This window comes from Diorhabda carinulata, chromosome 2 (genome assembly GCF_026250575.1).
Source record: "Diorhabda carinulata isolate Delta chromosome 2, icDioCari1.1, whole genome shotgun sequence".
In the NCBI taxonomy this organism is placed as follows: Eukaryota; Metazoa; Arthropoda; class Insecta; order Coleoptera; family Chrysomelidae; genus Diorhabda; species Diorhabda carinulata.
The window spans coordinates 6,211,372-6,237,779 of record NC_079461.1 but is presented as its reverse complement, the minus strand read 5'-3'; the positions used below and the strand labels follow the sequence as shown (position 1 = coordinate 6,237,779).

Here is a 26,408-nt window from a genome sequence, read left to right as displayed (position 1 = left end):
TCCTATTTTTCAAGAGCCTTGTGCCAATCACGACGGTTTTTACCGGAGAGGAAAAAATTATTAATCGATTAAGGAAGGCTGTTCGGTATTACTTCTTATGATTTGAGAATGTCAATAGGCGAAGAAGCTGTACAAAAAGCATACCTTTTCTAACGAAGTACTTTCCAACAAGTAGCTGTACTGTATTGGTTAATAGGGTTCAACGCCAGACATTCCTAGCTATCTCTTTGGAAACTAGAGCCACGATAACCAAGATAAGAGCAAGCAAGAAAAAAAGAAAGCTAAAGTGACAAAAACCAATCCTAAACCGAAGCTTCAGGCGCAGAATGTTTATATTGTGGTTATTTATATATATAATCTATTGATGGAATGGAATATTAACATCGAAAGGAATATCCAGTTCTGGGAAAGTTCGAATTTATAAGACAATGTTGAGAACCACTCTGACATACGCCTGTGAAATTTGGATAATGACGAATAAAACAGAAATTGGATATCTGGAAGAGAAAAATATTAAGAAGAATTTTTGGAGGAAAGCAGACAGAGTTAGGATGGGAGAGAAGATGAAACCATGAAATTTATACACTTTTCAATGAGGCACTAATCAGCGTGTTTATAAAGACAAAAAGATTTCAATTGCTAGGTCACTTAGAACGAATGGACGAAGACAGGCTTTTGAAACGAGATGCTTGGAAGAGGAAGATAAAGATGACGAAGCAGTCACACCATTGGAAACCAAATCTTGCCCCACCAGTTGGGGTAAGATGAATTTTTGTTCAGTGAACGGAGAAATATTTTTGATTAAACTTACCTTCATGAAAGTGTATTTTTTCATAGCGGAAATTGTTTACTATTCATGCATAATAACATCTCTCAATTTGTATTTTATGAATCTGAATTTTTTATTTTTTTCTTATGTACCTCTAAATTTTAGTACCATACACTCGCCTACCTGACTTTTCGATAATTAATCACAATTGTTTAAGTGGAAACCCACGATATTTTCATGAAAAACGGGTTCTAAAAAATGCTGTGAAGATTAGTTTCTATTGAAATGATCATATTGTTCGAAAATATATTATTTTATGAAAAAAATTACCTCTGTTGGATTGTCGGTGGACAAATAACGACAAATATTGCTATATTCATCTCTAGGTTCGATGTACAATAAATGAGCGACATTAGCAGTACATACGACAGTGCTGCAATGTCTCACAACCATGGTCCTTTGGGCAAAAGCTGGTCCGGCAACGAATACAGTTGTAAAAGGACTACCGGCCACGTGTTGAGTACCAACCATTACGGAAATTCGATACTGACCAGCGTGTCGGACGGTAAATTTAACTTTTGCAACATTAGCGCTGTTCGGATCCGTTGGAGAACCCAATTCCGTTATAACGGCTAACTGAAAACAACGGATTAAGTTTTTAATTGAATCTTGATGTTACTAAAAAAGTTGAAACAATTCTTTAATACAAGTATATTTCTGTATTTTACAAAATCTTTTAGCCGTCAATAATCCAGTACCGCTTTGTGGAGTTTCTTCAACATTTCTGTCTGAGTCGTCACCTCACTTGGTCTTCGCAGGTTGTACGGCCTCGTTTAAACTCTGCTACCCAATATTTTACTGTTGACAACGGAGGAGCAGCGTAGAATCTAGTTCTGCTTTTATATTGGTCAGGCTAACGACTTCCAAATGAAAGTATGGTATCACATAACGATGACCAATTTTTTCTATGTCTTCAAATTCACTAAAAACGTTCACTGGCTTCCAAACAAATACTAAACAAACTTGAAACGAATGCTGTACAGATAAGGGAAGAGCAAAAATATATCGTATCGATATTTTTAAACAATATCGATTTATGCAGAATAAAAAATATCGATAGTTTGATTTATCGATATTTTTACTCAAGGTGGGATTACCCAAAAAATTGTCAAATTATTCGAACGTTAAAAAATATGAACAAACATTTAATTTATTCAGTTTATTATTTATTAATTAAGGAAATAAATATTTAAATATTGTTAATAAAATTAAGTTTTTAGTAATGTCAGAAAATGATTTTTTGAATTTTTGAATTTTATTCAAACCAGTAATCATCTGGTATAGACATCAAAAGTACTCGCTCTTCAATATGTAACTCTCCAGTTACACTCCTTTTATTATCTGGAATACGGAGAATAAAACTACAAGCATAAAGATCAATGGAAACATTACAAACAATCTTCATTACGCAGATAATACCGTGGTAGTCGTCAGTAGCTTACCAGAACTTCAATCTCTTATGGACGTTATTGTAGAATCTAATGAGTAATTCGACCTTTATATGAATACGTCCAAGACCAAACTATGGTGTTCTCAAAAATACAAAGAAACGCCACCCTAAGACTCCATGGAGAGATTATTGAACAAGTGCCATCTTTAAGATATTTGGGAACGCTCGTCAACCAGTATTGCGAGCCAAAACTCGAAATCAGATCAAGAATTGAACAAGCGCGGAAAACACTGAGCAGCATGTGGACACTTCTGGCAAACTGCAGCCTCAGCCTGGAACTCCGGACCAGAATGCTTCGCTGTTACATATTTCCTGTTATTGTGTTCAGATGCGAAAGTTGGACCATGGATGCGGCCATATAGAAGAAAATTGAAGCTTTAGAAATGTACGCCTACAGGCGAATGCAGCGGATATCTTGGACGGAACATAAGACAAACATAGAGGTCCTACAGCAAATGGGAACATAAAGAACTTCTCACGACAATCAAGGAGAGAAATTTGCAGTACCTAGGACATATGAAAATCACCATCGGTTCCATAAATTCCAAGTTAAATATGAATACTCACCTTTCTTGAACCTCCACAAACATCAACAGTAAAATTATCAGTATCACAGATTGGATAAGGCTGTCCATTACGTTGGTAGAATTGCACAGTAAAACAAACTGTTTGGCCCACGGGATGAGGACATGACCATTGAAAATTTACCTGAAATAGTACATTTTGAATAAATATACTCAAATTGTTATTTATATTGAATTACACAGTAAATTACTTTCTATCGCATTTTTTTCTTTACTTTGCTTCGTTGTTTGTTAGTTTGTTTGTGAATGAATCCGCAATCTCGCGACACAATTTTGATTTGAATATCGAGTAACTTAAACACCTCGAATCTTTTTCAAACTTAAAAAACTCACAATGGACGTAACTTTTCTTCCCAATATTGGGTAGGTATATATTGGTTAACCACAATTATTAATTAGATTAAGCATTATAATTGCCTCGTTCAAATATAAATTGTTTGCAAAAATATTGAGCATTTTACGTTTGTTATTTAATAAATAACATATTAGAGTGCTTCAAAAAAAAATTATTTTGCTATTTCAACTCTAAACGTCTCAAATAATCTTATTTGATAAAAAAATCTTCACCGAGATGAGCCCTTTAGCTCAACTCTAAGGGTTTGCTATTTTTATACCCCGAATAGGGTCCTTACATACTTTTTTTATACCTTAACACTATTTTTTTATTTTTTTTTAAACGTTATATTAGTTCGTAAAACAAATAAATAGATTTAAATACCTAAATGACGCGCCAAAACGCATTTGTTATCACATGACTGAGTGTGACGTTGTGTGACGTAGAAAGTAAGTAAACAGACTTAAGTGAGGTTAGAAGTAAATACAGTTTAAGCAGAGTTGTCGCACGACTGGGAGTATTCAATTTTGTAGAATAAAAGATCGTTGGTACATTGTACCAGAATGTACAAACACTAGTATAAAAACACCAAATAAAGTTTTCATTCAAGTCCCTCGAGAGGAAAAGCGATGAAAACAATGATTTCAAGATATAAGAAGGAATTTGCGAGCGTCAAACCTGGCGGTATGTTTGTGAAGATCGTTTCAATTAAGTTTTATCTATTGGTATTTGAAAAATGTTGACTTATTGTTAGTTTTTAATGTAGCCTGAAACAGATTTATATGATATGAAAACTGACTCAAAGAAAAAAAATCTAATAAAAACTGCTGACCGTAAAAGGGCATTTCGTGAAACACCTCGTCCGTTGGTATTAAAACGACAAGAAACCTTTAAAATGTGATAATGGCGTGTTAATGACGAAAGAAACTACAAATAGAGGTGAATCACACTTTATAGTTTACTAATAAATAACTATTAGTAATTTTTACGTCCATTGTCACTGAGGATTATATAAAATTATGCGAACAACTAGTCAATTCAAATGTATACAAACTTAGATCCCAATCTTACCTTACAATTTGACGGTAACAGATATTTTCCGGTGACATATTGAAGTAGGGAATGCTTGGCCTCGGGCGCTAAAGATGGTTGGGTCATAGCAGCCAAAGTGACCAATCCTGCAACAGATACGGATACCACCAGCATTCCTCCTGAAAATAAAGCGATTTGTGATACTATTTTGCATACTTTAGATGCAATGAACCGAAATAGGAACATAAAAAATATTTTTACTCGAATAGAATACCGCAATCATAAAATTGTACCGATATACTGGTAACTAAAGAATGTCGCTATCAATATGTTGATAATAATAAATTGTTTCAATCAAATAGTTTTTATTTTTTTATCTAGTGTGATATCAATTTCGCTGCGAGTATTACGAATAAGTAAAAATGAAAGTTGGAGTTTTGTAACTGTCTCTACCAAAGATTATTCAAATGTAGGGCCGAACGAAATAGACATAGAGTAATGGAGGGTATTTCTGGAACATATTTTGGAGTCAGGAGATTCAAAAATAATTGGCGTTCTTTTAACTGGTACAGAGCAAGAATTTTTAGAAATTTTATTTTTACATGAAAGTCTGCATTTTAATCTACTTTTATTGCAACATGTTTAAAAATACTGGCCTTAAAATGATCTTACACGACTAATCACGACTGTATAGTCCCTTGATTGCTTTTAATGATTTATAAAATAATCAAAAAGCGTTTTTAATGCTTTTATGGTTCCAAAATGGTTTTATATTCTTTAACAAGAGTTGACTATTGAAAAATTGGATTCCTGTTATTAAGATAGCGAAAAGAAAATTCTCAATGGTTGATGTTAGTACAAATAGATTTTTCGTCTATTTCCTTCTGCTGGAGAAAAGAGAAGGAGTAGTAGTAGTATAAGCGGCGATCAGAGACGGACAATAATCTAGTGATCCGGGATCAGCTAATAGGTAATATTTATGATCCAGGATCATAGTGTTCGAAATGCTCTTGTGTCATTTTTTTCAGTCAAGATGGCTTATACGGAAACATATACAAAACAATTTGTTATACAATAACTACGAGGTATATCCACAAAGTATATTCCGTTTGGTTGTGTAAAAAAATGTGTACAGGTACAGAAAATATTTTTTTAGACGACGCCATCTGAAAGTTGTTCGTTCTGTATTCGTTTATATACCGAAAGTTGCGTTTTGAGTATTTCATGTAGTGAAAGTGACAGTTCCGTACTGCAAAACACTTTCGGGACGCTCTGTAGTAGCCACTTCAATGTTGACAGTTGACAGTTTCACTTCGATGATTTTGCATAACCTTAAATTTTTTATTTTCTGAAATTATTTGTTTTATCCGAATTCAGCGGTGAAGAGTTACTCGAATCCACGCCACCTGATCTCACCGAAGAAAACAATACGGCCGTTCTTAATTCGTTGCGTACGAAAAACAGTACGAGTTGTTTATGAAGTGGTGTCACCAGAAAAAATTATAAATAAAATGTTTATTATTTTCTTTCCTCAGTGTAATTTAAAAAGTTTTGGATCTTATACATCGTCTAAAAAATGATGGGTACGCCGTGGATAAAATTCTTCTTTGTTTGACTGTCTGTTGCTCGCTTCGCTTCGCTCGTCTCGCAATTTTCAGACTCGTCCAACAAAGTAGCACTTTCAGTCCTTAGCATACAAATAACTATTATTGTACAAAAACCTATAACTGTAAACTAATTTTTTAGCTTTCGAAATTTTTTACACTTTACTTTACAATTTTTACATTTAATGGTCTCTACCACTCTTTTTGGAAGCGACTCAATTCGTTTCTGGGGAGGCATATGCTATAATTGACACATTGATTTAGTAATTTTAATTAATGAAACAATAAGATATCGCAACAGACTTATAGAGCCGATAATTGTGCCATTTGCTGATGCAATAGTTAAAAGATTTGTTTTTATTGATAATAATGCCCGACTCCATAGACTGTCACAGAATTACAAGAATAGAATGACCACCTTGTTCACCGGACATGAATTCCGTTGAGCACGTTTGGCTTGAAATGTCCCGGAAATTAACTCTACAATAAGAGTTGAAAGCACTTTGGGAAGCGATACATCAACAAGTTATCAATAATTTGAAAACTTCCAAACAGAGCGATGGTATTAGGACGAACCAGTGGCGGTCTTACAAAGTATTTAACTGTTTATATTAAATGGTTTATATAGTGTAAAGGTATCGACAAAGATCCGTTCTAAATAGGTACTACGTCATTAGCGCCGACAAAATGCTACTTGCTAGAGTGACGACAAAGAGTTTATTTTTTGATAAAAATGGAGCAGGGGTTTTTTCATGGTTCTTCAGACAATTTGTCACAAATAGATTCCCTTACAACGGCTACTTATTCATGGGACCAAAACAAAGAGATTTTATGTGCACGGAACCTCTTAATTTTGAGATACCCAATGTTAAAATTGAAACAAATATATTACATTTAATTTGAAGCAAATTCGACTTCGATTTAATTGGATTTATAGTATTCGAGTAAAAAAGTGTCTAATTTTCTTCACAAAATAATTTAAATGAGATAGAGCAATAGTATTGTTTTCTAAATAGTATAGTACCCCTAGATTTAGTTAATGCCTGATAATTAGCAAAAGGTGTCAACCAACTTACATAAAAAAGTAGTTTTATAAAAATTTTTAATGAAAAAAATATATATAAAACATTCTTACGATTTCGTTATGAAAAACAGATCGATTTTAACAAAATACTCTAGGTGTCAAATGGTGGTGTCCTTTTTTTCTTTAACAATATTCAGGTTAGATCCCGTCTGAACGCCACGCCAATGCAAAAAAACAAAACAATCATATCACAATTAACACCTTCAAACTACTGCAGTTTTAGGTTTTGAATATGCTATTCAAAAATGACCTACGGACTTACCTCGAAATAATCTTTTACTGCCCTTCTTCATTCTATCATACCATTTTTTTCTCCCTTGGGCATACTTAAAAATACTTTATTTGGTGCAGTAATAGTGATGTTGAAAGATTTTGGTACAATACAGTAATTATAACGACATACTAACAAAAAATATAACTAACACGACGCGATAGGATGGTAAAACAAAAAAAAACGTGATATGGATGCTACTGTAGCTTGTCGAGCGAAACTCGATCGGCGCTAGTGACGTAAGTAAGCGATTGGCGCGTTGCAAAAAGAAATGAGGGCGGAGTAAAAATATTACACTATTCAAAACTTATATCAGAGCTATTTTGACAGACCAATAATGAAAAATATAAATCCGACATCGTTTTCAGACCCATCGTTGAGCAGTGCTTTATTACAAAATTCGCATCAACCGTATACTGGTTATTAGCAATTCAATTTTTTTAAAAGTACAAGATAAATGTTAGTATTTTTTAACTATAGATATTTGTTAAATTAAGTTTGTGATAGAAATTTATCTGAGGTAATTTGCAATTGCAGTTGTCACTTTAGGTTCAGGTTTAGCATCAAATATAGGTCATTCATGTATGGACTAGACATCTCTACGATTTTTCGGTAGCACTAACCAGCACTTTATGAAGCTTGTAAGAGGACGTCGTTTGTTCTCCAATTCATTGAGCTCTCTACGTTTTAGGGTTAGCAGTGCGTTTTATATAACAGCAAATGTGAATAACAAATTATTGTTGTCCTACAGATTGGTGAAGTTTTAAAAGATTCTCGGTTTGTATGTTTGTTATTTGTCAATGAAAAAGCTGCTTAGAAGTCATTCAAAAAAGTGATCGAAAAAAGTGAAAATTATGAAGATATCGATGAATGATAATTTCCTGCAATCACAGTTATAATTTGTAATATAAAATGAGAATTTGGCAATAGAATAATTTAATAAATGAGGATATAACGATATGATACTATGAACAATAATAAATTTCTTGTTCAAAAATAAAAGTGATAAATTCGTAATGGAAAATTCCCTATTCCAAACATAACTTTCTGCTGAGGATCTAATAGGAATTAATATATATTTTATACTTACTTCATTACATTTATTTATAAAAAATCAATAAGTAATTCAACAAAAATCATTAAAAAGCAAAACGTTCGAGCGCGTTTTTTTCGTTTATCAAGTACACCACTTAACCTTAAAAATTTAATTAAAGAACTAATGCATATAGGTGAGTACTTACTCATTTTATCAAATGCATAATTGACGTTGCACCGTTTAACAATGGGAAATATTTTATTTTTATGGGCGATTTAAATTTCTATATAAGGTTAAGACATTGAAATTTTTATAATAAAAAAACAAACAAGACGAAGTTTGCTGTTAATTAAGAAAAAAATCTTCTACAACTAAAATAAAACATCCATATGGAGAAAAAACATTTTATCATTAACATATTAGAATAGTTTCACTTTTTTTATATCAGTGTAACAGAATCTTTTCGATTATTTCTCATTCGTCTCTATAGTGCGCGCGAAAAGTGTTTAAATATGAAGAAATCGTGGTCAAAACTATTTCTGTGCACTTTTGTGATGCGTTTGTTGAAAACATCAGCAAAGGGTTCTAACTTTGAACTAGAAAATTGAATAAATTTCTTTAATTTCTTAGACCTTTTGGTATGTTTTTGTTTCTAAATGTTCTTGATTTTAGGTCTCTTCTGTTTCAAAATTAGTTTTTTTTTAGATAGTTTTTAAGAGATAGATAAAAATTGACATTTCGACTTTTATTTAACAAAATAATATATTTTATTAAAAAAGCTAATTTTGAAACAGAAGAGACCTAAAAAGAAACATTTAGAAACATAAAAATCGAATATTTTTCCCATGTTTTGAGACCTCCTGAACACGGTTATGATAGTTTTTCGAATGTCTGTAGTTTATTTATATATCTATATATCTGTTTAAGCTACAATTCTTATTTTCGTTTCTCGAGCAATTGCTATGGGTCCGATTCGGTTCAAAATTAGCATACATGGCTTTTTTGGCGGCGGATTGATGTTATTAGAGTTTGGTTGAAAACAAATGAATATTTCGAGGGGTCGCAGTGCAAAAAAAGTGGTTTTTGACCTCTGCTCACCTCTGCAGGTCAAACGAAAAGCGACCGAAAAATGAAATTTCACATGTAGGTTCAATTAGTTGCGAGATGATTTCCTGTCTAAGGTCGAAACTATCCATCTCCACCCCTCTCCATTTTATGGTCATTTTTGTTATATTTTCTTATTTTTTGGCCAGAAAAAGAGGCTTCGAACTCGCATACAAGTAGGGGTGATGTTGAAGAATTGTCTTTCTCAAGTTCAAAGTTTTCTTCTTCAGTTCTTCTAGTACAAAACGCCCGAAATCATTTTGATCGTTGTAATTGTTGAACTGGACCGCCTCCTATTTAATGAATAATACGAGTATTATCGTTGCTAGGGTGATTTTTTTTACTTCCCATTTTCGAAATTTCTTGTCATTATGACAATTTTTTCTTTGTTGTCAATTGGAATTGAACAAGAGGGTTCGAGACCACCGGGTCTATTAAAATTATGAATTTTCATTCGAGAGAGAGAGTTAACTTGTGAAATGAAATGTTATTGAGGAATAGCAAATTTTCTGGATAGCAGGAGCAGCTGCTTCCAGTACCTGTTGAAGTTAATGCCGGACATTACTCTACCTATTTCGTTTAAATCAAATACATGTGGTATAAATCACGTGTAACTTTGATAATTCGGAATTCACCTACACGTTTCCAGTGAATTCTTATTCGTTCAAATATTTGTCCATCCCGTGAACCCTATAATCCATTCATTAAATTCAAAATAATACACTTTAACAAATTTTTCTTTTATATTTTGTCGGTGAGTGCGACAGGTTAAAATTTCATAGTTTGGGCGACAGTAATTGCTGCCTAATTAAAAATAACTCGACGTACCGTGGATTACAACGTGAAAAAATATGTATCCAATAGGAGATGTTCAGGGCGGCCTCGAAAAACCACAATCGCTGAAAGTAAACGTATTGTTACGGACTCAGATATAGCGGCTTAAATCAATGAATCTAGGGATCTGCTTTTGAATGCAGTGAAATTGAGAGGAGCTGGCCTTTTTGGTTAGGGGTAGTAGTGAAGAAATCTGTCTCAAGACACAATAAGAGATTGCAGTGGGGTAAAGAACATCAAAATTGGACGCATGAAAACTGGTAGAGAGTTTTATGGTGTGATGAGTGAAATTTAAAGGATTTTGGGTAATACGAGAAGAGTATTTGTGCGCAGGTCAAAGGAAGAATGGGCGTTAGGTCCATCCTAACAGAGTGTAAAATACGACGAAGGCTCGATGATGGCATGGAGATGTTATGGAGAAAGGGTGACTAGATACCTGGTAAAAATTGAAGAGAATTTGAAGAAAGAAGACTATGCAAATAATTGAAGGAATATGTAGTACGTACTGGCCAGCACGTGAACGGCAGAAAATTTATCATCCTGCATGACAACGATCCCAAGCATTCCTCGAAGCTGTGCCAAGAGTATTTGAAAGAAAACATGTACTGGAACTGATTTGGCCGTAACAGTCGCCTGACTTCAACACGATTGAGTTGTTGACAGGGAAGTCAAAAAGCAGTGTCCTATTACCACTTCCTGAAAAACGAATAGATCCAAATAGACGACGACTATTTGTCATATTGTTAGAGAGAATGACTAAATTGTACACCGAAATAATAAAAACAAAAGAGGGGATACAAAAACCGACGCCATGACCTTGCCCGACAAGGGAACGGTCTTTGCCTTCTTTGGAGCCAGTTATCTCTTTTCACTTTTTGTTTTGAATGTTTGTTGTTTCGGGTGTAAAGTGATGGACCCACGTTTCATCCGTGGTAATGAAACGGCTTTATTTCTGTGAAACATCGCCAAACACTCGATAGAAACATCTTCACGTCGCCATTTTTGTTCCACTGTTAGCAAACGCGGCACCCATCATCAAATTTTCAGTTAATAGACGATGTACAGCACTTTTTGAAATGCCTACTATGTCTGGTACCTCGCGCATTTTCAGTCTACGATCATCCAGTATCGCAAAGTTTTTCTAATTTTTTCTCAAAATAAAGGTATTCAGATTTGCATACCTTGATTCATTTAACAGACACCTTATAGGTAATTAACATGTTGCCGCAAATTTATTTGAGGATAATTGCCATTGCAATGATTCGGAACTTCCTTACACCTGAACTTCACCGCTTTTCAGTTAATTAAACACACTTTTTCAACAAGACGGTGCAACAAGCCACACTGCAAGAATTTCAATGTATACGGCGAACGCTTTGTTTCCAAGGCGTGTCGTTTCTCGAAACGGGATATCGCTTGGCCCCGCAGTCTCCCGCCCTAACTGTCTTTTTATGGGGTTATATAAAAACGAAATTGTTTGGAGCTGATCTACCCAGAGCAATCCTGACCCTCAAACAACGAATTGGTGACGAGATTGCAGCAATACCCGTTGATATGCTGCGAAGAGTTATGCAGAACTCTCAGACTCGACTCCATGAATGCTTAGGTGTCAACGGAGGACATTTGGCAGATGTAGTTTAAAAAAAGAAAGAAAAAATATTTTTTCAACAATAAAATTATTTACGAAATCTTCCAGCTCCATTGCCGAAGCCGTTATATGAAAAATCATACAATATTTGATGCAAAATTTGAAAAACTAGGGACTTAGGAACCAATTTGCAAAAACAATGGACCTAAAATAAATAAGGTACTTTTAAGGACATCTCTAAAAGCCCTGTCAGTCCTGTGAAGGTCGATTTAGGATCTTAGAATATTAGAAGCAATCATGAAATTTCATCTTGGTTCTCATGTTAAATTATTTCGTTAACTAGGTTAATGTTCAAAATTATAAAAAGTTCGTCTAATCCTTGGACGATATGTCATGTATAAAACCCCCGCGGTTAACTACATCTAATATCAAGATTTAGAGTGCTATTTCAGATTATACGAAACAATTACATTTAAACTCAACTTGATTTAGGTTTTTGTGTTGAAATGAAAACTGTTAAATTTATTCTGGTATTACCTTGATAAAGATTCGTCCTTGTTACAATGAATCTATTTAAATAAATTATTCTTCGGCGAATTCTTCGTACTTGTAAATGGATGTACTGCGGCAAAATTGATTTATTTATATTCGCAACAATTTAGACCATATAACGACAAACAACGAGTTTTAGAATCGAATCTACTTATGAAAATGTTTACAATTCTTAAGTATACCTTATCTATTCGTTTGTTTTTGTTGTTAAAACCCTAGAGTACTATCGTTATTAGTGATTGCTGAATACTATCGACAAGTGAAATATACGTATAATGAAAAAAGCAATGATGTATGTTTGTTACCTCTTGTAATCGACCTTTATCAGTCTTTTATGTAGCTATAGCATGTACATTAGCCTAGTTCAGTGGTCAAATATGAACATCACAACAATTTTGAAAAAATTTGGATCCAAATCTGCTTGCTTTTAGTACACTAAAGTCGGGTTTCTTCACTTCCTAATAAACTCCCTACTAACTGTTTACCAAATAACCAAAAATTCGGTTTCCTTGCCTTCTGAGAAATTAAACTTCCGAATAAATCGAGTTACTTGTCAAATAAGTTATTAGGCAATTAGAATTGTCAATTAAAGAGTTTAGTATAAACTTAACCTAAAATACTATACATCAAAAGTGGGTTGTTTGTTTATTATACCCATATTTCTAAATCGACAGTTTCTATAAGAGGAAACTGTTCCGACTAAGGAAGACAGAATGATAAAGCTTCCTCTATCCTCCGAGGTTCCAGCTCGGTTCTGCGCATTCTCAAGCATGCGCAGTATAGTTAAAGTGTCTCGAACAAGAGAGAAAATGAATATTGTCGGGACCGTAACGTAGGAGCGTTTTTTCCCATACCAACTGTCCATATAGGAATATTACATATATGATTATACCTATATTTGATTAGTTCATTTTTGAAAATATTCGTCACACAAATAATTAAATATTTAATATGGATGCTTTCTAAGATTTAGAAGATTTGTTTGATGAGGAAATGATTGAGGAAATATATCAAATTTCAGAAGAACGACCTCCAAACCCAACTTCTTAGATAATTTTCCATTAGCCATTAGATAAAGGCCTACCTCTCTTACCTCTTTAATCGTCAATGTTACAGGTTTCCTGCGGTTTTCCTCTAACATGATGAATCGGAAAAAATAGAATAAAACAAAAAAAAACATACAAAAACAATAAAAAAACATGAAAAGCTTACAAAATACATCTCTAAACCTAGAAGGAACTGTTTATTTTTTAGGATGAAACTTTCCTCTTTTTTTTCTTATACAAATCCAACCTAGTCGTTCAATCGGTGTTACAGGTTTTCCTGTAACCTGGTGAACCGGTTCACCAGAAAAATGGCTGATGATAGGGAATAATATAGCTGCAGCTGCACCATCCCGCCCGCCTTCTATATCCGCTTCCGGAAGAAACCCTTTTTCTTCAGGATGGGGTTTTCCTCTTTTTTTTATTATACAAACCCAATCTGGTCGTTCATTTTTTCCAAAAAAACCCTACCCTGGCGCTGCAGAGGTGCAATTCCTATAACAGATCCATATCTAATGAGCCTTGCTTAGCATGGATAATTTCCTGATCCCAAATATAACCAACCAAATTTTTTATTATTATCAACATACTGAATTGTATAAAGTAGAATATGTATGAGAAAAAGTAACTTATCACCTTTATCAGGTAATATGAAAGTAACAATGACTCACCCCATGTCCAGGCGTCTTGGTGATGACTGCTTTTGACAACTTCTGACCAAAGATCAGCCTTAAGTACTTCCAAACGTTGCTTGGAAATCGGCAGAGATTGTCTAGCAGCAGACCAACGAGGAAAATCTTTGGAGAAGACCTGAAAGTCATGCTCTTTTAACGTAATATTGATCTATGGTATCACAAAAGATCTTCTTCATCGGATATTATATGAGCGTGTCAAAGAAAGAAAAAAAAAGCAAAATGATATCTAAAACAACTCAATACCAAGTTTAAACAAATTATATTCTTTAATTTTCTTCCAGGATTAAAGTGGATAGCTTTCGATTTTCTTATTAATCGTTTCTTATCAAAATCTATACTTTTCTCCATTCTCAAACAAATGGCTGTCAAAAATTTGATGTTTTGATAGTTTTCTCTAACAATTTCTATTTCATAATAAATAATGGCGAATGTAGAATTTACTAAAGAAGATTCTTTATTACTTACAGCGTGTGTTATACGTCAAATTGTTGAACGAAATGGTGATATTGTGAAAAGATTGCTTAAAAACTGCTGTTAGATTGGTCAATTGAAGACAAAAATTGAGAAAAATAAACCATTAGTGGACAGTGACATAAACGTACTTGATGTTTTGGGTTATTTTACGGCTTCTCCAAATGCCTCCAATAGAGATAGGTCTTACTTTACCGACGCGAACAATTCATCGCATTTTAAACAAACTCAAATGAAAACCATTTTCAGTTCAATTGATGCAACAGTTGGTCTTCCTTTTTTATTGTTCCTTCTTGTGCCCATCAATTTTTTTGTGGCATTCTCTGTATGTGACCCAGCCACTCTATTCTTTATTATTTTGCTTTGTTCTGCTTCTCCAGTAGATTCCTTATTTCATAATTTGTTCTTCTCAGCCATAATTCTTCCTCCTTTTTACCTGAGTATTTTTCTTTCCCATATTCTCTTCCTCTGCTTTATTTAGAATCCACGTTTCGCCTCCGTAGCTCACTGTTGGTCTTAGTATTGTTTTGTATAAATGTAGCTTCGCCTTTCCGGAGATTTTTTTGGAACTTATTATGGCATTCGGTGCTCTCAGTCACCGTCGTCCTTGATAACCACCCGAAGATATACATAACTTTGAACTTGTTCAAGTTCATGGCTTAGTCTACGTTGAGTTGTATTGACAAACTTCTCATTGCTCTTTTCCTTTGTGGTGTTGCCATTATTACTGCATCGTTGACTCGCAGATTCACTGTCTCTGCCGTTTCTATGAAGGCTCACAGATTTCCTGCAGCTCGTTTTCCGATGTTGAAAGGATTATTACATTGTCTGCGTATGCCAGTAGTTACGTTGTCCTTGTTTTTAGTGTCCATGTTCTGTTCAAACCGATTTTACGTACTATCCATTCTAATACTATATTGAACAGCCTAGTAGATAACGAATCTTGATATTCTTTGATTTGCCTTTTGTGTAATAAAAGTAGATAAAATCAAAAGGCTTTAGCTTGGAATCAACTAGATGGAGCAGCTTCTCATAACTTTGGGTATGTTGCTCAGTATCTTTCCATATTTGATGATAGATGAGAGTCTTTTTCATTAACCAGCTTGCTCTACTGACTTGGCTCCTTTAGATATTGGTATTTGGGGTTACAGTACAACACATTTAGTTATTTTTGTTTGTAAGTTATCTAATTAAATGGCTAAACTTCCGTATCATGCTGGTGACGAATGGTGGTGAGGTTTGGTATGTAAGATGGAATGGGGGTGGGTCTAAATATGGAATATAAACTATATCAGAACGACTTGGACATCTCGTATGCGCGATCTATCCTACAATGGATTACCTGTTTAGCCTTGGTATCCTCCAACCAATAGACGTCTTCAAGAGAGGTAACTTCTATAGTCAGCAACTTAGGATAATAAGAATGTAAATTGTATTTGTAAAGCCATTGACGCAATACCAATCTTTGTTGTAGGATTAGTGCAGCTCTTTGAAGACGTTGTTCATCGGGTGCAGGAAGTTCCGGTAATTCCCCGAGCTGCCCGCACTGGGCCAACTGGGATATTCCTGAAATGAAAATTAATTCCGTGGAAAAGTCGCACTACGTTCTAATTAAATAACATTTTTTTTTTTAAATTGAAAATTATGGATATATTAATATTTATGATTTTGTTTCTTTTTTAAGCATTTTTTGTCATTAAAAGGTTTCAATACAGTGCCTATGAAATACATTGTCGATAATATGGAATGAATATTTTTCAACAGATCTTGAGCAGTAATTTGAGTTAGAATATTTAAATAAAAGTAAATACAACGAATTTCAAAGCAACACAATAAAATATAATGTTTTAACACTCTTCTTCCTATAGTTCTACTTGCAAAAGAATAATTTGAATGTTGGAAATCAATATACCTCAGAAATTTTCATTAAAACCTATTTTATGTAGATTGACTTTTATGTGATAATGTAAAAAATCGTTATTGAAAAGATTTGTACTCTGTTTATAAATATTTGACTATAATTCGGAATGTGTACTTATTATTGTAAGATCTGGGGATCTAACAGGCCAACATTAGACACTGATACTCTTAAATCAACTTTAAACAAACAAACTGATTTAACGTTCCTTCAATAGAGAGAGGTATAACGATTCCTAGCTGGTTTGACACGGCATACCAAACAATCACTTTTTTCAAATACTGCCTTCTCATTGCTTTGATTACGTATTGGTGATTGCCTTTGTACCAATATTGAGAGTTTCTTTAAGATAAAACTATTCATTGACGAAAAATTCTGTTTTCCGAAATTCGCTCTCCTTAAAACAAGCCTCTATAAATTCGTTGTAGATTGTTTTACTTATAATTGTAATCGCGCTTCGATTTCTGAGTGAGTTTTGAGTTCAATTGAATTTAAAGTATCACATCACTCAAAAAGTCTTGTGACTGACACACAGATGGCGCTGCAATTGTAAAATCCATATGTCGTTTATGAAGTACCAGCTTTGAAAAGAGAATATGTAACATTTCATGACATTTCGATTAGTCAGCCATTTAAGAGAAGCTACTTTCGTTATTTTCAAAAAAAAATGGATTCAAAACAATTTCGGGTGTTAATGTATCATGCTCAGCTTCAAAAGTGTTATCCGGACTCTGTTCTATCGAAAAGAAACATTTGATATTGGTTTGATGAATTTAAACGTCGTACGGACTCCGAGATGATGAAGTGGTTACTGCAAAAAATATCAAAAAGTCCACTAATTGGTTAGGTTAGGTTAGTTAGCTCCACTCCTGGGAGCTGTAAGACCTTGAAGTTGGTGGAGTGGCTCAGTAACTTTCTCTCTTCTTGTGCCGTCTTGACGGACTGGTGGAGAGGAGTGAATCTAAGAAACAGCTCAAAAATCCAAAGGATTAAGTGTTGTACGCTGATGCAATGACAATTTGTTGTCCTCCCGACGTACGACACTCCCGAGGATTGAGGAGGGTGGTTTAGTGGGTGAGAGTCCCACACAAACTCACAGCATTTGCACCCGCCCATTGTGAGGAAGGCATTAGCTTCCAGCCCACCTCTGGACAAAAAAAAAATGATTCAGATGATTCAGACAGTGTTTGGTCATGTTTGCACGTAATATGCGTCGATATGTAACAATGGATGAAACATGGATACATCACTTCACTCCAGAGTCAAAACGATCATCATCTGAGTGGACTGCAGACAGTGAACCACTTCCGAACCGTCCAAAGGCACAACAGTCAGCTGGGAATGTTATGGCTTCAGTATTTTGGTATGCGCATGGAATATTGTTCATCGACTATCTCCAAAAGGGGGAGACAATCAATAACGGATCGTTTGAATGCAAAAATCAAGAAAAAACCACTGTTTCACCAAGACAATGCACCGATTCATAATGCGATGACAACGATGGTTACATTGGAGAAGCGATTGATGAAAATGAGGTTTATGGAAAAAGACAAATCCTTCTACAAGCACGACTGTTGTAATGATTTTATTGCTCTGAAAGGAGATTATTACATCGATGAATAAAATCGATTTTTGGCAAAAAAAAATATCTTCATCAGTTTTATCATAACTTTTGTCTTAAACTGAACGATATCCATTGTAAAAAAACTCTTGATTAAACGCCAAGCAGTACTTTTGTTAAATGCAGTATTTTGATACCTTTTACTGGAAAAACCAATAACCATATTTATTTATTTTTCGCTGGTTTCTTGACAATGAATGACATAAGCTTTTTTTTCTAAATTAACATTGTCTTTAACAAAATACAGTTGAAAAACATTATTATTAACAATTAACTCTTTGCCGTACTATTTCTCTTTTATGCAGGTGACTGAAACATAAAAGTAATACTTGTCTCTAGGATAGCCTAATTGGTAGAGCTTCTAGCGTGTAATCAACAGATCTGGGTTCGATTCTTTCACTCACTAAGTAGATCTTTCCTTTCCTTAATTCCCAGTTTACCTTAATTATGACGCAATGTCACTCGTTATCATTTATTTACAGTTTCTTTCTGAAACACAGAGTTTCAAATTTTCAAAGAAAGTACCCCACGCTTTTATAATAATAACATTAATTTTCTCATCAGTAATTTTATACTCATGCCAAGAATCATGTTTCAATTGATAGTTTGATAACTGCGAAAAATTTGTTTTTTAAGGTTTTTTCGAATTATAATTTATGAATATTCACGTTCTATTTGAAGCAAATTTTGATATAATCTTCTCGACAATTTGTAATCTACACTTAACGGCTAGATACACCATTCAAGAAGAGAACATTTAATATTTGCATAATTAAAACATCGTTTGCATAGCCTTGTAGCGGTTTATGTTGTGCCGGGGGACCGAAGCAGGCGCGAAGCCCTGTTTTCGCTGTAAATTTACTTTTTTATTTTTTCATTGTCATGTTTCGTGAATAGTAATAAAGTACAGTAGCGGCGCAGTTTTTGATGATTCCTCTTTTTTTATTCACAAACCTTGAAACTTGAGTTTCATAACACGAAAATCTTGTGATCTGTTCCAAATATAAGACAAGTGACGTTGAAAAAGCAACTCAGAGGTTTAAGAACCAAAACGTTGAACAAAGAGATTAGTATAGAATACGCAGACGCTTCGGACTCCAAAGAGAATCATTTTAGATCATTTCCTGTAGGATAGTTGTATGTTCCATAATTTTTATTGTCACCAAAGGATTTTCTTTCTCAATGGTAGAGCTCTTTTTGATGTTATACTTTTCATGAACAATTCTTTGGATTGCTTCAAGTGCTCTTTGTGCTGTTATCCTCCTCAGTTTCCGGACATTCTTTTCGTTTGTGTGGTACGGTTTATGATTACTGTATACAACCAAAATCTAATCTCCGATTGTAGTCCCCAGTTTTTACCAAACATCTCCCTGTAGGTGTATAAAGTGAGGATCCCTTTTTTCATTCTTTCCTCCAAATCCTTTACCAATAAAATTTGAAACGAAGTGACAGTAACATTTAGTAAAAACAATGAAGGATAAAGTGATACTTGCTTCGAAATTTTTGAAATGTGGTAAAAGAAAACGAAAATTTTTTTATATAGAATCTAAAAATTCATCAGCACCTAGAGGTCCTAAACTTTCGTTACCTTCATCGGCTTATAATGACCGTATTTTTTCTGTTTGTGCCTCAATTTAAATCTACAAAATTTGAAAATACCTCTATATCTCCATACAATATCAATTTCATTACTAGTTTTAATCTACAAGCCACATAAATAAACAAATTTCCAAATTTTTGCTCAATTTTTGAAAAATTAATGGTTACAAAGATTTATTAGGTTAAAGACTTAAATTTCGATTTCCCTAAGCTGTTCCTGCAAGCTATGTAGGGAGCTCCAGCAGAATTGGGAAAAATTATTAGGGATTGATATGTTTTCCAGTCTCCAAAAAATGGTGGTGTTCCCTAGACTATCATCCGTCGTTGATGAAATATTTTATTTCCAGATTCAATTCAAGGATTTTAATTTATTAATATGCCAGACATAAGTTTGTTCAAACAACTTTCTCATATAGAACCAATTGAAACGCCTCTGAAAGCGAGTAAGTTTCAAGGAAAGTCAGTAACGAGGAATGAATATTGAAAGGTTGTTATTTAATATTCGACCCATATATTCACAGTGTAATTTGATAACGGGCGGTTCAAAGTTTCCACAGAGATTTTATTTTTAAGCAAAAAAACTGACGAGATTTATGCAAAGCCCACAATTTTAAACTACTTAGTATGTTTTTGATGATGTTCCTTAAAGTGATTTTCGATTCCTAAAAATTGACTTATTGTCAGTTGAAAACCAATGTAGTACCAGAGCCCGCCGATTATCGAATTCCCTTGGACCTTACAAGAAATCTATAAAAGTTTTCGAATAGTGCCGATATTCAAGCCAAACGTTAAGTAGAGGTGTCTAAACAGCTTCTTGCCCTGTCGAAATATGATTTATCTACACTACTCGAACATGGAAAAGGTACACCAAGGGCAATTCCAACGAAAATTAAGGTTTAGTGTACTTTGAAATCATTCCAACCGAGTTATATAGTGGACATTTGATTCGAATGTTGAGTTTTATCAAAGAAATAATCAGGTTTAACCAAAAGTGGGTTTTATCACAACAAAACAATGCCAAAGCACATACATATGAAAGTTGCGCGGAATAAGATCGAGGAATTTGGTGATATTGAACCCCTATCACATTTAGAATTTAGTCCGGATCTTGCGTTTTATTAGTACTCATTTAGATCTATGGCGAAATTTTTGCGTGGGAAAATTTTTGGATTCAAAGAAGATGTTGAAAATGTAGAGCGATCTGAAAGATCTTGCTGAACATTGGGTTCGAACCATAGAATTCGATGGACTATATTTCTAATATTAATGCGCTTTTTATGTATAATTTTTCAATAAACAAAGGGAACATTGGAAATTTACATTATTTATGAGATACCCTCTATAATTTATCTTTTACTGATGCCATTAAAGGTGGCGGTTCGTGCCGTAACAAAGTTGAGAGACCGAGACAAATGTTTTGGTCTCCATTGATATACTGTACGCCGAAACCAAACCCAAATTCCAGTAGTAACAATTCGAATATTGGAGGCAGTTGTCTTCTTGTAAATGATAAATTTCCATTGTAATGGAAAGTCAAGGTATAAAGGTAATGTTGTTATTATTTTGAAAAGAAACGAAAAGCCACTGTCACCGAATTATATAAAACAATAAGTGAAGAATCGTTTCACTATTAGAATTTATTATTTGATAATAATACGAGTGTTGTACCAAAAGGAAAGTTTCCATATTTTTACAAATATGCTGTCTATTTATGAAGATAGTCTCCATTTTTTTCAACACACTTCTGAAGACAATGCTCCAGCTTTTATATTCTCAAGTCGAAGGAGTTTTCAGCCAATCCGTTGAGATGTGTTGAGTGTGACTCCAAAAACACTCTTGGAGCGTTTACCTTCCTCTAGCTTGCGGATGAGGTGATATCTAATTACGAAAAAAGTGTAATATTTTATTATTTGGAAGTGAATAAGTCACAATAACTAGGTATCGACAACCTTTTAGCAGACATGAGCCACAAAAAGCAATGGAAAAAATGGGGGAGACAGAAATTATTCTATAAAAAAGACATCAGAGCACTTAATAATTATGAAATAATTAAGGTGATGCTTGAAGCTGTATTTGAAAGGTTATTTTTTGTATATCAATCATGTTTTCTATCGATACATAAACAAACAAAACCCATATCAGAATCAAATATTATAAAATTACCTTTAATCTCACAGGAAAACATTATATGACTATCTCAACTGAAAAAGAGCCTATCAGATGCAAATTAGAACTAAAAGATCAAATAATACAACGGAGAATGAAATAAAGTAACTTGGAATTAACATAACCAGATATGGAGACGTAGAAAAATCATTAAGAGGATAAGTATCTTGAACAAATAAGGCCGTGGGACCTATTCAGAACATCTAAGACGAAGCAAAGGCATGAATTGACAAAGCAACGATCAGAACTATACATCAGAAGCAAGGCCGGAAAGATTAAAAACGAAACAGCTCTTAAAGACCACATAGATGAAAATAGGCGAGAAAAGTGATTAACATATCAGAATGACAAACGTAGACTGGTAAAAATAGGGATGAATCTCCAATTGGAACACGGAGTCGAGATCGACTACGGAAGAGGTGTAATGACAACCTAGAGCCAGGGTGATTAAAGATATCGAAGAAGAAACAGGCGATAAGCCGCTTATAGAAGAAAGAAAAATGTCCATGTTTGTTGTTGTTTTAGCATAGTTCTCATCTGTGAAATGAGAAGCCTATTCATTTTTTTTGTAATTAAGAATTTATAAAGTTTTCCAGAGTTGTTGAGATTGTCATTACATTTGAAAACAATCAAATTAATTTGTAAACTACACGGTACATCTTAAATATTAAATAAAAATGTGATAGAAAAAAATAAGACTTTCATTTACAAAACAGTGGCGGGACATAGGAAGATAGGTCTCGGGAGTTAAATAACTTAATTCGCAACTTTGAAAAACTATTTATTAACTTAAATACATAAATATATAAAGTTGTTTCAATAATCTGACTACTGTTCTCGTTGGATGTTAAGATTATATATGACGATATATGCAAGTTATTATCTCTTAAATACTAATTCTGTTGTACACAAAACCTATAATTAATTATATTTATGGTCGTCACGTCATACGTAATTTAATAAGTTGATAGAACTTCAAGTTTCTAAGGAACCGCTTATGAAGACATTGAGGACGGTCAGTCTACAATAATTCTTACAATACAAAACGAATACAATAGTATGTAGGTAGATTTATGATTTTTCACAGTCACATTAATACAAGGTGTCCAGAAAGGGTATCGGGTATTTGTAAGTTTAAGTAAATAAGAATTTTTATAAGCAATAAAAACTTTTATTGTTTTTTGATACCATATGAATTGGAAAATTATTTAGAAAATATGATGTTATCCAAATGATGACCGTTACGTTGCTGGTACTCTTCTAAACGGGAACGAAGATTGGCGATAGCACGTCGATACAAAGCTCTTGACATTGCTGCCATTTCTGACCTGATGTTTTGCTTCAATTGGGTTAGGTTCGTTAGATTATTTTGGTAAACCTTACTTTGAAGGTATACCCATACAAAATAGTCAAGCGGGCTAAGGTCAGGGCTTCTGCGAAGCCAGTTGATGTTACTCCTTCGCGAAATGACTTTATAAGGGAATAATTCATTCACAACTTCCATCGAGTCATTCGAGGTATGGCAAGTATGGCTCCATCTTGCTGGAAGGACGTTGTTAAGTTGAAACCTGCAACTCTGGGACCAAAAAATTTCGCAACATATCGCAGTAACGGTCACTAGTCACATTGATTGCTCGGCTTCGTTTATTTTCATGAAAATAAGGACCAATAATTCCTTTAGCAGACATAACGGCCCAAACAACGACCTTTGTGCTGTGCAGGGGTCGTTCATGTTTTCGTCTCGGATTAACATGACCATTCAAGTGAAATTTAGCTTCGTTCCTGAATAGTATGATTTCAAAGATGTTAAATCGCTGCATCATTTCGCTCGCAAAATTCCAAAATTCAGTCGATTAGCATAGTCCGTATCCTTCAATTCTTGAACCAATTGAATTTTACAGGCTTTTAAATGCAAATCTTCCTTTAAAATCAAATGTAAGAACGATTTTTTGATGTTTAACGTTTGGCTTCGTTTTCGGAAGGATTTCGACGAACCGACGTCTCAACTTCTTCAATTGATTCTGCATCGCGAACTGAACGAGGGCGACCAGAGTTTTGAATTTTAACTGTCGCACCTGTATTCTCGAACATCCTGATCCATTTCCTAATGCTATCGTCACTTGGCGTGCACGATATTCCGCACGATACAGACGTTGGGCAGTCACTATCGAATCACCGTTACGATAATACGCTCGTACGCAAAATGCGCGATGCGTCCCATAGTACTGTTCCATCGTAACTAAAACTCCACGAAATGGCGGACGCCACGAACCCCTCTCCGTTCCCTTTCGTCGCACCGTTTCGAATGTGGCGCGAAAACAAATACCCGATACTCTTTTTGGTCACCTTGTATAAGGCAGTAATTAGGTAATCCGAGACGATACGTTAATAAAGTATAAAATAAGAGACATATTGTGTAACTTAAAATTTATAGATCTTAAATGGATCAAATCAATTTTTTTCATATCTCGTATGTAGAGATTTTTTGATACAAACATTTTGTTACGATGTAGGAATGGATCGAAATAAGAATATTGTGAACAAATCGATTTGAAGTACATTAGCTTGAAAGCCTCATGACGCACAAATATTTCAACCTTGAAACAAATTAAACACGATCCTAATTTACTTCCATTGTATCCGATTGGAGTAGTATTATAGTATAGTAGTTGGAGAAAATGATGTTCGTATTTTTTATTAATAACACGAACCTCAGTGACGGAGGAACAATATTTTATATCAGTAGAATTTTTTATCTATTTTCAATGTGCTCTATACTCCGTTTCAGTCTTACAAGAGAGACCTAGCTGAGTTTTCTCCCGCACAGCTTGAGACCGTATGCTTTTAGTGAGTTTTGTGAACTCAAATTGAAAGTGAGGTTAAGGATATCACGTTGTGAGTTCTTCTCATCAAAATAAGCAAGAAATTACATAATACTAAATTTTACAAACGGTTATTGATGTGAATTATCTTATAAATAATACTAGCTGACCCGGCAAACGTTTTTCTGCCATATAAATTTTATCTACGAAATATTTTTCTAGTTCAATACAAATAACTAACTTACTATAAGTATGTAGCGATGTACTTGTAATCTAAAGCGTTGTAGATAATGGAAGTTAAAAAAAATAAAGATTCATCTCTCAGCTCAATAGAATGTATAATTTTCTTGGTTTAGCCAACAAAAATAAACTGGATGGTTTTCCGAAGGGAGAGCATGCCACATATAGTTGTCCGTGGGAAAAGCATGGTGTTTCCAAAGCCACATACAGACAATGTCTGGCCTTGTGCCTTATTGATCGTCATAGCGAATGCCAATCTAATTGGGAATTGAGTGCGTTTGGATTCTATTGGCACATCTGTAGGAATCGTGGCAGTCTACATATTTGCTGCCCAAATCGTTCTTTCTGACAGCCACTTATGATTTTCTTATTGCGTGTGTACATCGGGATATGTGTTACCGATGAGAGTATTAAGCATCATCCATTATTTTCATGTACAGCAGCCTTCCCATCGCCAATATCTAACAGTTGTTTGGAGAAAGTTTCGCCGGATGTAGAAAGGCTTTTTTTTCTTTAAATGCGGTCGCTTTTTGTAATTTATCCTTTTACCTAATGAAGTAACGATGCTTAATACTTTCCTGCTATAGTATTATCTTTTTAAAGATGGTAAATGTTCATTCGAATGCACTTGTTGTCCAAAATGAGCAGAAGCGACACCTAACTTGAAGTTACCTAGTAAGAACATCTGTCGCCATCATTTTTTGCATTTACTGTTTGTCAGAGTCAGTCTTAGAATTAACGTCATTTAACTGATTTTAACAAGTTAGGCAACAAGCAATACATTACCACGATACACATACACTGGTATCCTAGATCACAGAACATACCCTAAGAAGAAATGGCGGTTTTTCTATGCCAATGTCGTCGATTATACGTAGTTCATTTAAATTTACAGCACAGAATATCGACTGTATTCTGTTCGGCTCTGATTTCGCAGATTCCTATATTCACAGTCATGAACTTTGGCACAACTGTGATCTTAACAAATGGAAGTGGACAATGGGATAGTTTTATACTTCAAATGTTTTCCATTGGTATTTGTAAAATCACTTTTCAGGAAATGTAAGGGAAATTCTTCCCATTTGGAACATACATCAGCAAAGCGGATGAGACATTGAAAAAAAAGTTCATTTACTTTGACAATTGACATTGACAGAATGACACTTTAACTACACTAGCGCCACGATTGGTAAGTGGCAGAACTAAATTTGTGATGCTGGAATTCACATGCAAGTAGACCTTATTGGGTATGTTTTGTGTGCTGAATTGTCGGCTCAAATTTGACACGCCTCATGCATGATGTCACACTGGAATCAGAATATTTTCTTGTCCATTAATATTAGATTGGAGTTGAACGTAGTTACTGGATTTTTATGTGTTTGTGATATTTTTTTGTTTAGCGGCTATTATAGAGTTTTTTTGTTATGATGTTCTATGAATCTGTAACTCTTTTGAAAACTTTTGCAACTTTGAGTAGAATGCTACTTGTTGTGCCACGGTATCAAAAATAGCGGCAGGTTAAGTTCGGTTT

General features: G+C 34.2%; 1 protein-coding gene across 4 annotated transcripts in view; it reads right to left on the bottom strand.

The window, feature by feature from the left end:
- Positions 1–26,408, bottom strand: part of LOC130903903 (apoptosis-resistant E3 ubiquitin protein ligase 1) — a 48,793-nt gene that overhangs the window by 13,098 nt on the left and 9,287 nt on the right. For 3 of the 4 annotated variants that reach the window (XM_057816275.1, XM_057816276.1, XM_057816278.1), the window contains 5 exons: positions 15,854–16,077; positions 14,017–14,155; positions 4,269–4,408; positions 2,847–2,987; positions 1,100–1,405 (listed from right to left, as the gene is read on the bottom strand). In XM_057816275.1, the coding sequence (XP_057672258.1) occupies positions 1,100–1,405; positions 2,847–2,987; positions 4,269–4,408; positions 14,017–14,155; positions 15,854–16,077 (950 nt within the window). Of the gene's footprint in view, positions 1–1,099; positions 1,406–2,846; positions 2,988–4,268; positions 4,409–14,016; positions 14,156–14,505; positions 15,267–15,853; positions 16,078–26,408 lie in introns of those variants that run through there. The other variant, XM_057816279.1, reaches the window with a different exon arrangement.